General features: G+C 40.5%; 1 protein-coding gene across 3 annotated transcripts in view; it reads right to left on the reverse strand.

The window, feature by feature from the left end:
* Window positions 1-13735, reverse strand: part of fastkd1 (FAST kinase domains 1) — a 34896-nt gene that overhangs the window by 14813 nt on the left and 6348 nt on the right. For 2 of the 3 annotated variants that reach the window (XM_061971654.1, XM_061971653.1), the window contains 8 exons: window positions 10161-10553; window positions 9977-10087; window positions 6614-6745; window positions 6043-6532; window positions 844-958; window positions 651-779; window positions 438-569; window positions 257-370 (listed from right to left, as the gene is read on the reverse strand). In XM_061971654.1, coding sequence (XP_061827638.1) covers window positions 257-370; window positions 438-569; window positions 651-779; window positions 844-958; window positions 6043-6532; window positions 6614-6745; window positions 9977-10087; window positions 10161-10553 — 1616 coding nt within the window. The remainder of the gene's footprint in view (window positions 1-256; window positions 371-437; window positions 570-650; window positions 780-843; window positions 959-6042; window positions 6533-6613; window positions 6746-9976; window positions 10088-10160; window positions 10554-13735) is intronic. The other variant, XM_061971655.2, reaches the window with a different exon arrangement.

Consider the following 13735-nt stretch of genomic DNA (forward strand, 5'->3'; position numbering starts at 1 on the left):
CTGAATACAAGCTATTTACATGACGAATGCAATATTTTTAATCACATGAGTTAACTCTTTATCTTTGACAAACAATAGGGCGAGAGCACCAACCGATAGCTCAATTGTAACTTTATTATTATTATTATTATTCAAATCCAAAAACTAATTTCCATTTGTATCATTTCCTGTGGAAAAAATATTACATAGAAAAATGAATTTATAGTCAAATGGATTGTGTTTAAGCTGTCCAAAGCTAAGTGACCATATTACTTACTAAGAGTGTAAAAATAGTGCGTGACCACTGCTGTCCTAACATAGTCAATGCCACCAAGCACTTCAGCCAACATTGTATGGATTTGCTGCTTGACAGAACTGCGAGAAGCCTTCCCTGAAGACAAATGTGACATATTGTTTTTTATTCAAACATCTGCTCCCATTTAATCCATTCTGTGTACCTTGGCCTTGCGTAGCCCTGCAGTAGCGATCATGAATCCATGGGACCTGAAATTCAGGACACTGAAGACACACGGCACGATTAAGCTGCATGAGACGTTGTCGGATCAGCGTGCTGCGGGTATCAGTTAAAACTGTGTAGTTGCAAAAGTAACATTTGAACCAAGTTGAACATGTACGTCCTAAGAGGACTGCTTCTAAACTAGTGCACATACTTTCCAGATTGGTGTCCAGCTTTCCAAGGAAATCTATTTTAAAGATGTGTTTGACAAGTTCCTCAGGAAAATAATTTGCAACCGCCAAGGTGGATGCCAGCATAACCAGTACTTCAGGGTCAAGGGAGCCTACGTACATACACACAAACAGTTGTTAAGGCTACACTGTCATCGAGAAAACAAACTTACTTACTGATATGAGGAATGATGCGCTTTATACAAGTGTCGAACAACCCGTCTGCTCCTTCGTGATCATAATTTAACATCGAAAAGGGACGCAGGATGTTAGGAATTGCTGAGGGGTGAATCTAAAACAAAAACAAAAATATATATTTCAGTCAAGGATAAACCCAGCCAGTCCAGTAAGAATGATCTAGAGACCAAACTGTATAATAATCTTATCATCATATGATAATAAACCGTTTTAGCTATGCTTATAATGAACCCTTCAGATTTAAATAATGAGTGGTGCACCATCTTCATAACTTAAAGACCAAACCCATGGAGATGGCAAAATGGCAGCGCATTCAGACGCAGCGGCTGAATGCTCTCGTATTCGGTGTTTTGTTTATTTACTAGTGTGTCAATTTATACTATTTGCGTTAAAAATCTTCTCGGCAAACATCATCTATAGTCGGTAGGATCTCTTAGGAATAGGTTTACACAGCGAGCGGTCTGCTACAACTGACTTTATTTGCTCGCATGAAATACACGTGGCTATAGCTAGGCGCCCCGGCTCAGCCTGGATTACCATCACAGCAGGGAGGCGACGGAGGCGGCGCCGGGATGGAAATCAAAAGCGGGGATGCATAACTGGCCTGTTGCTAAGGCTAAGGAAGCGGCCACACAAGCTTCTGCTTCAGAGTATCTTCCTCACAAACGCAAAATCACTGGCGAACAAAATGGACAAACTAAGACTACAGGCTGCAAATAAAATTGTGAAGGATTGCTGCATGCTGCTCATCACAGAGACTTGGCTTAATCCTTCCATTCCTTCCACGTTGTGATGCTAACAGCTGTGTACATTCCTCCGGATGCTAATGCCAACGTGGCACTCGGACATTTATATGACACTATCAGCAGCCAGCGGAGTCTGTATCCTGAGGCTGCACAGATCATTGCTGGGGACTTTAAAGGCCTACTGAATTGCGATTTTCTTATTTAAACGGGGATAGCAGGTCCATTTTATGTGTCATACTTGATCATTTCGCGATAATGCCATATTTTTGCTGAAAGGATTTAGTAGAGAACATCGACGATAAAGTTCGCAACTTTTGGTCGCTGATAAAAAAAGCCTTGCCTCTACCGGAAGTAGCAGACGAGTAGCGTGACGTCACAGGTTGTGGAGCTCCTCACATCCGCACATTGTTTACAATCATGGCCACCAGCAGCGAGAGCGATTCGGACCGAGAAAGCGACGATTTCCCCAATAATTTGAGCGAGGATGAAAGATTCGTGCATGAGGAAAGTGAGAGTAAAGGACTAGAGGGCAGTGGGAGCGATTCAGATAGGGAAGATGCTGTGAGAGGCGGGTGGGACCTGATATTCAGCTGGGAATGACTAAAACAGTAAATAAACACAAGACATAAATATACTCTATTAGCCACAACACAACCAGGCTTATATTTAATATGCCACAAATTAATCCCGCATAACAAACACCTCCCCCCTCCCGTCCATATAACCCGCCAATACAACTCAAACACCTGCACAACACACTCAATCCCACAGCCCAAAGTACCGTTCACCTCCCCAAAGTTCATACAGCACATATATTTCCCCAAAGTCCCCAAAGTTACGTACGTGACATGCACATAGCTGCACGCACGTACGGGCAAGCGATCAAATGTTTGGAAGTCGCAGCTGCATGCGTACTCACGCTACCGCGTCTGCGCATCCAACTCAAAGTCCTCCTGGTAAGAGTCTCTGTTGTCCCAGTTCTCCACAGGCCAATGGTAAAGCTTGACTGTCATCTTTCGGGAATGTAAACAATGAAACACCGGCTGTGTTTGTGTTGCTGCAGCCGTCCGCAATATACCGCTTCCCACCTACAGCTTTCTTCTTTGCTGTCTCCATTGTTCATTGAACAAATTGCAAAAGATTCACCAACACAGATGTCCAGAATACTGTGGAATTTTGCGATGAAAACAGACGACTTAATAGCTGGCCACCATGCTGTCCCAAAATATCCTCTACAATCCGTGACGTCACGAGCAGACGTCATCATACCGAGACGTTTTCAGCAGGATATTTTGCGCAAAATTTAAAATTGCACTTTAGTAAGCTAACCCGGCCGTATTGGCATGTGTTGCAATGTTAAGATTTCATCATTGATATATAAACTATCAGACTGCATGAGGGTTTCAGTAGGCCTTTAATCATGTAGATTTTAAGACTGCACTCCCCAAACTCCATCAGCACGTTAAATGTGCTATCAGGGGAGACAACACACTAGACAAGGTTTATTCGAACATTAAACAAGGCTTCAGGGCTAAACCACTTCCTCACCTTGGTCAGTCAGACTACATGACCCTGCATTTAATACCATCCCCCTTGCAGGAAAAGTGCTTCTACCACAACCAGAACTGTTAATACATGGCCTGAAGGTGCTCCTGAACACCTTCAGGACTGTTTTGAGTCAACAGACTGGGACATCTTTAAACACCAAGATCTAGAGCAGTACACAACATCTGTCCTGGACTATATAAAATACTGCACAGCCAATGTCACAGAGGAAAAGCCCATCCGGGTCTACCCGAACAGGAAGCCATGGATTACAAAAGAAGTGCAGTGCCTGCTCTGGAAGAGAAACATCGCTTTCAGAGCTGGTGATACAGCGCTATACAGCACGTCCAGATCCAACCTGAAGAGAGGCATTAGGGCGGCCAAAGCTGACTACAGGAGGAAGATTGAGGACTGCTTCGAGAGCAACAACTCCAGGCAGGTGTGGTAGGTGGTTCAGCACACCAACTATCGACCTAGCAACACCTCGGCTGATGCCAGTGACATCTCACTGGTGGAGGAGCTGAACCACTTCTTCACCCGCTTCGAGGTATCCTCACAGGACAGTCACACCACATCTTTCAGCCCACAGCAGTCACATTCTCACAGTGGAGAAGCATGAGTTGAGACGCACGCTGAGGGCGGTGAAGCCGAGGAAAGCGACAGGGTCTGACGGCATCTCGGGACAGGTGCTCCAGGACTGTGCAGACCAGCTGGCTGGGGTTTTTACCACCATTTTTAACCAGTCACTGTCCCAGGGTGCCGTCCCTCCCTGTCTCAAGTCCTCAACCATCATTCCAATCCCAAAAAAGACTTCCATTAGCAGCCTTAATGACTAATGTCCAGTAGCACTTACCCCACTCATCATGAAGTGCTTTGAAAAACTGGTACGGGCACACATCATTTCAAATCTTCCACCCAGGTTTGACCCTCACCAGTTTGCCTACAGAACCAACAGGTGCAGAGGATGCTATCGCCACAGCTCTCCACACTGCTTTGTCCCACCTGGAGCTGCAGGGGAGTTACACGCGGCTACCATTTGTGGACTTCAGCTCAGCATTTAATACCATACTCCCCAACAGACTAATGACCAGACTTTTACAACTGGGAATATCCAACTCCGTCTGCCTTCGGATCAAGGACTTCTTGTCGGACCGCTCCCAGAGGGTGAAGGTAGGCCCCCACATCTCCACAGCCCTTAGCCTAAACATCGGCTCGCCTCAGGGCTGTGTGCTGAGCCCCCTACTCTACACCCTCTACACACATGACTGCACCACTGCACACTCCAGCAATGCCATCATCAAGTTTTCTGATGATACCACAGTTGTGGGGCTCATCTCTGGGGGAGATGAGTCGGCTTACCGGGACGAGGTGGAGCAGCTGTCAATGTGGTGTTCAGACAATAACCTTGTCCTGAAGACCAAGGAGCTGGTCATAGACTTCAGGAGGACAACCAAAACAGACACTCAGCCCCTATTCATCGGGGGGAAACAGGTGGAGACCTGCAGCAGATAGTAAAACTGGAGTCTGTCACAAGAGTCGCTGCTCCTTTTCTATATTGTGTTTTAACATATATGCTCGTGTTAGTCATAACTATTAGGGACCGCAATGTCCCTTTGGGACAGAGGACACTATTGTATTTTGTGCGTTTTATTATTATCATTATTATTTCGCCGCCTCTTTGAGCTGTAATTTGACCCCCTTAACATGCTTAAAAACTCACCATATTTGACACACACATCAGGACTGGCAATAATTGCCATCTAATCAAAAAACCAAACCCCAAAACTCAAAATTGCGCTCTAGCGCCCCCTAGGAAAAAACACAGACAAAACTGCTTGTAACTTCCGGTAGGAATGTCGTAGAGACATGAAACAAAAACCTCTGTGTAAGTCTGACTTAGACCTAGATTTCATACATTGACATCCTTCAGCAAAAATCAACAGGAAGTTGGCAATTCCCCCTTAAATACAAACGTTTACTAAAAACAGTCAATTTTGCCTCTTTGAGCTGTAATTTGACCCCCTTAACATGCTTCAAAACTCTCCAAACTGGACACACAAACTGGCAAAAATTGCGATCTAATAAAAAAAACCAACCCCAAAACTCAAAATTGTGCTCTTGCGCCCCCGAGGAAGAAAACACAGACACAACTGCTCCTAGGAAGAAAACTCAGACAAAACTGCCTGTAACTTCCAGTAGGAATGTCTTAAGAGACATGAAACAAAAACCTCTATGTAGGTCTCACTTAGACATACATTTCATATATTGACAACCCCCAGCAAAAATCAACAGGAAGATTGCAATTCCCCCTTCAAAACAAAAGTTTTGTAAAAACCGGTCACCTTTTTTCAAACATTATCTCCTCTGAGTGCATTTGTCGTGTCGGCTTCAAACTAGCACAGGAGAGAGATTGAACCCTTCTGATTAAAAGTTGACCAAAGAGTTTTAATTACTGCTCCGGTTTGGATTTTATGTGCCGTCAAAGTTGGTCTCGTCCATCGCTGCTTGCAGCTTTAATTTATTTTATTCTTCTGGTCTGCACTTCAAGCTGTGTAAGGGGAAGAGGCAAAACGCTGATTGAACATTAATAACATCGTGAAGAGCCCGAGATGGTCGCGCACACACACACACACACACACACACGCACACAGGATCACGGTCAAAAAAGGTGGATTGTTGCATGCAGGATTGCACAGATTATCGTTGCTTCCATACAGTTTACTACTGCAGTATCTTGAGACATTTCTGCCATGGTTGATCGAGGTAAAATGCTAACAGCTGATCACTGATCGAACTCAAATTAATCGCGATCCTCAATGCAGACAATGTAATCGCCCAGCCCTATTCAGCACCACTAAAATTCTACAAACCAGTCGTTTAAAATTACCTTATCAATGTCTTTAATGGCCACACTGGCAATACGGTCCATCAAGGGAGGGCAGAGCCAATGTGTCCTTAATAGGAAGTAGGACATTTCCGGCAAGTTTTTCCAATTGATTTGATCTATCATTCTGTGCATCGTGGCTATGGTCTCTTCCAGAATCATTTCATCAAACCACTCCCCCGAAACATACTTGAGATCCTCAAGAAGCAAGTTCAGTCGGTCAGCCGTCTGCAGGCTCTCGAGACAGCGGCAGCTAAGTGTCTGCAGCAGACGCACGTACTCGCTAGTGGTGCTGTGGTGGTGGTATGACGGGTCGTTATGCATCCACTTGGCGACAACAAAGGTAATGGCTAAGAGGTCTTTAAAATGGCATTGGGACACCACTGCGTTGAGCCGGGAGATCACACCCTCCTGAAGTCGCGGACAAGGTAACATGGACAGCATACTGGTCAACATGGTCACTTCTCTGGGGAGGAAGCTGCGCTGTAAAAATCTGCAAAGTCAACGTGAATTAAGTCTCGACTTCCAACAGGTTTAGTTATTACAACCTGTTATTTAGTTGATATTAACTTACCTGAACATAATGTTTGTTAGTTTGGTAAAGAGTTCTTGATCACAATAATGCAACATAAGAAATGCCTTTGTGACTCTACAGACATCCACTGGCCTGTAACCGTCAAGGTTCCTTTGGATTACTGATGCAATTCTGAAAAAGACACGCACACATAGAACACACGTGAAAAAAGGGATAAGGGTACTGTGACACCTAGCCAAAAAGTGCAAATAGAAGAAATATGCATTAGGTCTATTTTTGCAGCTGTCACTCTTCTGGAAAGTCTTTCCGTAAGATGTGTCCGTGAGAACGGTAATACGTATGTTCCAAATAAGTGTTTGATGAGCATTCCTCAACTTTCTCAGTCTTTTTTGCCACTTGTGCCAGCTTTTTCGAAACATGTTGCAGGCATCAAATTCCAAATAAGCCAATATTTGCAAAAAATAGGTTTCTCAGTTTGAACGTTAAATATCTTGTCTTTGCAGTCTATTCAATTGAATATAAGTTGAAAAGGATTTGCAAATCATTGTATTGTCTTTTTATTTACCATTTACACAACATGACAACTTCACTGCTTTTGGGTTTTTCAAGTACCGATTTGATACTAATATCGTTAAAAATATAAACGATACCCGTCCCCAATGTTCCCTCTAATTTTTAATGTTTGTTAGCAAACGCACAAACTCCCTGAGCATTCAGTGGGGCACATGTGAGCAACATCAGACGTGCACACTGTGGCCACACCAGCGTCACACCTGTCCCAAACCTGACATCATAACAATTTAAATGTTTTATTAAAATAATTTTCTGATATAAGTGATTTTGCCCTCTTACAACGACAATAACAAAAAAGCATGTTTTTCATGACCTATGTGCTAGTATTGCATGTCCGGCTGCGGGTCCTGCCTTTAAAAGAAATGTTACCCCTTTCAGAGATTACATTTAGTTCCTGTTACTTTCTGTCTGTAAAATACATCTTTTTATTAGCATTTATGAAATCTAGTGACAATATTTCATGTATAATATCCTTAGATTAACATTCTTAATAAATGGCAGTAAAATAAGCACACATCTGATTGAGGAGTCAGAGTGTTACAACCTGGCATTTACACGTTGTGTGGCGTTGGGGTTGTCCGACTTTTTGTGTGGCCATAAACGCAACACTCGCTAAGTGCCATGAGTGCGTGTGTTGGTGCAGGTGAGACAGAGCGAGCGGCTTCTGTTGAAACGACGGATGACAAAGTTGGTTTAAGCCTGGTTTGTATGGCAGAAAATTACCAGTTTTTATAGATAAAAGTTTTTTTACTCATGTTTTTTGTTTGGTTACAAACAGTTTTGCTCAATAAAGTGATTGATGGAATTCCTGTCCGTAAAGTGTCTCGACAGACGATAATTTAACTGTGTAGACAAAGATTGTTTTATTCATTGGGGCCACTCTTGTTGTCACCGGTCACTCACAGAGTTGCATTGCAAAATCATACAGAATCAATTGTAATGTGTTTATTTTGTTTAAAGTTCAGATGGGATTTTTGATTTTCTGCGCTTTGCCCGTCCCTAAACCTTGCTGGCCGTGATTGTGATTGATGCATAACGAGGAAGTGTTGTGTTATTATTGTGGGTAGCGCTACAGCAAAATGTGTGTAAGGTGTTGGATCAGAGGGCTGCTGTTGGTATGTAAAGGTTGAAGATAAAGTTTAAAAATGTATAGAATATCTCACCTTCAAGCAAATGGATGAGTCAGCATTCATTCAGCACCAAAATGATGAATGATATCTACATTGTATCTCTGATCTGGTTACTTTATACAAATTTTCCGTCAATTTTATTTCTCCTTCATCAACAAGTTGCAGTCTACTTTGTCAGCAAACATTATGACTTTTGGCCTAGAATGCTTCAGGCTGCACTGACTCTTTCAGTTCCAGCTTTACTGATGCCATGTTCAAGCAGTGTGGTGGTATCAGTTATAATAAAAGGTAAATACAGGATTGTCTTTTGATTTCCGCTCAATACACTAATTCCAATACGGCATCTATTAGGCTAGAGGTCACAGGAAAATGGTATTTAAATACAGTAGTACCTCAACTTATAAGCTTAATTGGTTCTGTGACAGAGCTCTTAACTCAAAACCTGTATCTTGTCATTTTAACATATAAAATGCCTTTAAAAACAACTTTTAGATAAGAAATACTGTATGAAAAACAATACCATTCTACAAACCGCTACAGTAGTTTGATGAAATAATATGATAATACACAGTATTCATCTTGGAAAGCGGACCTCTGTGGTACCTCATTTGAGCAGCTTCTCCATTATTTAATGGATTAATATTAGGGATGTCCGATAACGACTTTTTGCCGATATCCGATATTCCGATATTGTCCAACTCTTTAATTACCGATACCGATATCAACTGATATATGCAGCTGTGGAATTAACACATTATTATGCCTAATTTGGACAACCAGGTATGGTGAAGATAAGGTCCTTTTTAAAAAAAATAATAGAATAAGATAAATAAATTAAAAACATTTCCTTGAATAAAAAAGAAAGTAAAACAATATAAAAACAGTTACATAGAAACTAGTAATTAATGAAAATGAGTAAAATGAACTGTTAAAGGTTAGTACTATTAGTGGACCAGCAGCACGCACAATCGTGTGTGCTTACGGACTGTATCCCTGCAGACTGTATTGATATATAATGTAGGAACCAGAATATTAATAACAGAAAGAAACAACCCTTTTGTGTGAATGAGTGTGAATGAGTGTAAATGGGAGAGGGAGGTTTTTTGGGTTGGTGCACTAATTGTAAGTGTATCTTGTGTTTTTTGTGTTGATTTAATTTTTTTTTTAAAAAACATACCGATAATTTTAAAAAAACCATACCGATAATTTCCGATATTAGATTTTAACGCATTTATCGGCCGATAATATCGGCCTGCCTAATTAATATCCACGGTTTCGATATGATTTTAACATCCTTGGCTGGCTTTAGACTCTTCCTGCTTCAGTCGGGATCCGACTAGCAGTGATATGCCCGAATTGCAAAGTTAGCACTGTCCTTCACACTCACGTTCTTTGTTCCAATGGATGGAAAAATATAAGCTATGTCGACCGATAAGCTATTGCTAGTGATTAAGACCAGATGTTTTGGGCGGATCTTACAGGGTTCAATGTGGCTAATGGCGGGGATGCTTGTAGCTTACATTTTTGCTTGCAACTTAAAGTTGAACAATTACCCAAAAGACACCGCTTATCTCAAAACACTGTTAAGCTGAGGTACCATTGTAGTTCTGTCTGTATACTGTAATAATTTGTATCTGTAACTTTACAAAAAATACAATAAAAAAAGAATTGATGTCAGAGCAAGGTGATATTAACTCACTTCTTTATCAAGATAAAGTTCCTGCTCTGAATCTCTTGCAGTGTTTCAGCAATATCAATCACCTGCCATGCTTCAAACTCATCAGCCAATATGTAGGCTGTGCTCTCCAATCTGAAAGCAATATAAAATCACAAAGCATTAAGCGATTTAAACCATGTGTGTTTCATCATTTACTGATACTAACCGGTCTCTAATCTCTGGACTGGCAATGGGTGCCAGAGACATAAACAGTTTAGTAAATGCAGGCGGGTCAGTGCTTGAATCAATCTCTTCTGTCAGCCGTTGTTTCACAGCCAGCTTGAAGTCAAGGCTGTGCAGTGACCGAAACATCGCCATGATCATACAGATGTGGTCCACATCCATCGTGGGAATTTTGCATATGATAATCCGGTTGCACTTCTCCAGCAATGCCCTGTCGGTGCACTTGGTGGTGCGCAGGAACTGCATCACTCTGCGAGCGTTGCTGACTTGGGGCCAATCCGTTTCGTCCAGGAGGTGGTCCACCTTGCTAATGAGGGCATCTCGTAAACGAGGGGACACCAAGTTCGACACAGTATTTAGAAACGTAGAGAGGATCCTGGAATAAAAGATGCTGAAGTTAAGGATTGTTTTACAAAGAATCATGTTGACATTTACAGTGCAACTGAAATTGTAAATAAGCTCAATAATTACTTTGTAAATATTGGCCCTACCTTGTCACAACAAATTCCAGATGGAAACATCGATGGTGGAACAGTACCAGACGTGTGCCAATAAAAAAAATCAAATGGCTATACTGACAATATGATATTGATAAAGCAAATTATAGATGTAATTAGTGAGCCTTTTACATATATTTGTAATGTGTCTTATAATTCAGGAATATTTCCAGACTGCATGAAAATAGCTAAAGTCATTCCACTCTTTAAGAAAGGAAACAAATCGGAATTCTCTAATTATAGACTAAAATTACTTCCGCAGTTCTCTAAAATTCTAGAGAAGACTGAATACTTTCTTAATGAATTTAAGATTTTAAGTAACAGCCAATATGGGTTTTGCCTATGGATGTCCGATAATGGCTTTTTGCCGATATCCGATATTGTCCAACTCTTTAATTACCGATACCGATATCAACCGATACCAACTGATATGTGCAGTTGTGGAATTAACACATTATTATGCCTAACTTGGACAACCAGATATGGTGAAGATAAGGTACTTTTTTTTAAAATGTATAAAATAAGATAAATAAATTAAAAACATTTTCTTGAATAAAAAAAGAAAGTAAAACAATATAAAAAACAGTTACATAGAAACTAGCAATTGATGAAAATTAGTAAACCACCTACTCAGTGGCCTAGTGGTTAGAGTGTCCGCCCTGAGATCGGTAGGTTGTGGGTTCAAAACCCCGGTCGAGTCATACCAAAGACTATAAAAATGGGACCCATTACCTCCCTGCTTGGCACTCAGTATCAAGGGTTGGAATTGGGGGTTAAATCACCAAAAATGATTCCCGGGCGCGGCCACCGCTGCTGCCCACTGCTCCCCTCACCTCCCAGGGGGTGATCAAGGGTGATGGGTCAAATGCAGAGAATAATTTCGCCACACCTAGTGTGTGTGTGACAATCATTGGTACTTTAACTTTAACTTTAAAATGAACTGTTAAAGGTTAGTACTATTAGTGGACCAGCAGCACGCACAATCATGTGTGCTTACGGACTGTATCCCTGCAGACTGTATTGATATATATTGATATATAATGTAGGAACCAGAATATTAATAACAGAAAGAAACAACCCTTTTGTGTGAATGAGTGTAAATGGGGGAGGAAGGTTTTTTGGGTTGGTGCACTAATTGTAAGTGTAGCTTGTGTTTTTTATGTTGATTTAATTAAAATTAAAAAAAAATTAAAAAAAGATACCGATAATAAAAAAAACGATACCGATAATTTCCGATATTACATTTTAACGCATTTATCGGCCGATAATATCGGCAGGCCTATATTATCGGACATCTCTTGTTTTGTCCTAATCTTTTAACTGCTACAGCAATTATGGAACTAACTGCAGAAATCGCCAATGCAAACACAAAAAGCACTACTTAGTAAGCATCTTTGTAGATCTTTAAAAAGCGTTTGACACGCTGGACCACAATACATTGTTGCATAAATTATATAAATATGGTATAAGAGGTCTGTGATGAGGTGGCGACTTGTCCAGGGTCTACCCCGCCTACCGCCCAAATGCAGCTGAGATAGGCTCCAGCACCCGCCGCCACCCCGAAAGGGACAAGCGGTAGAAAATGGATGGATGGATGGATGGTATAAGAGGTGTGGCACACCAATTGGATAAAAGCTATATAAAAAAACAGAAATCCGTTTGTTGAAATCAACAACATAAAGTCTAAAAGTTGTAATAGAACTTGCTTAGTACCTCAAGGATCGGTCCGAGAACCGATACAATTTCTTTTGTATATAAATGACATTGTGATCATGTCTCATTTACTCAGGTGCATTCTATTTGCGGATGACACAACTATAGTCAAAAATATAAACGACGTCCTACAAATTGTAGAAAATAAATTCCAGAAAATTATGATGTGGTTCAACGCCAATAAATTGTCCTTAAATAAAAGCAAAACTAAATGTAAGATTTTTTGTAGAAAAAGGAAATACGCTGACGCGACATTAGTTATTAATGAATTGGAAATTGAAAGGACAAATGAGATTATGATTCTAGGTTTTATGATTGATGAACACTTGGAACATGGAAATCACATATTGATAATGTCAAAGTAAAAGTATGCCAAATAATAGCTGTACTGTATAAAGTCAAAGATTTTCTAAATAAGAGTGCATTTATTTTGTTGTATAACTCATTGACTGCTCCATATCTGACCTATTGCGTTAAAGTATGGGGAAGTGCCTGCAAAACATACGTAAATCCAATTTTTCTTTTACAGAAAAGTGTGATTAGAGTTGCCAGTGGAAGTAAATACAGAGACCCAACCAATCCTTTACTTATACAATTAAAAACACTGAAATGTAATGAATTATTAGATTATAACCTTCTAAAAAAACATGTATAAAGCTCATATGGAAAATTTACCAAACAATTTGCAAAATAGATTTACCAAGAGAGATAGTAGATATGAACTAAATGGTTTTAATAAAACCCAGGTTTCAGTCAACTGTAAAGGAAAGGTGTGTCTCAATCAAAGGAGTCAGTGTGTGGAACGGTCTTGATTGTGAAATCAAAACTTCTGCCTCCATTTACCTTGTTTAAGAAGACTGTCAAATTATCAACATTACAAAAATATGAAACTGCAGAGTCAACTTTATTAAAAGGTATTTTGTGTTTTGATATCCTGAAATTGGTAAAAGAACTGGAACTGTTGCTTGTGACTTTGTGTTGATAGGGTGCAGATATTATAAGTTTTACTTCTTTCTGCTCTTTTTCGTTCATGCTAAATGCTGTTGCTGCATTTGTTTTTCAATGAATTAAATAAAAAAATTAAATGAAAGTCAAAAAATACCAGCAGTCACGTTGAATACACCACACGAGCATGTGTTTAAATACTCAGTGGACAATGCATTAGGCGCACCAGCCCAAAAAAAGGGCCGATAATCAGAATGTCCCTCGATAGGGTGTAAACCTGCATTCTGAGGCATATGCAGTTATACAGAACTTGTTGGGGTAATTCTGCTTTATAACTAATGTGACCAACATTATCATCACAGATAAGTATTCACATGACATATCAATGGAAACAACTCAGTAG

The sequence above is a fragment of the Nerophis lumbriciformis genome, linkage group LG13 (assembly GCF_033978685.3).
Source record: "Nerophis lumbriciformis linkage group LG13, RoL_Nlum_v2.1, whole genome shotgun sequence".
NCBI lineage: Eukaryota > Metazoa > Chordata > Actinopteri > Syngnathiformes > Syngnathidae > Nerophis > Nerophis lumbriciformis.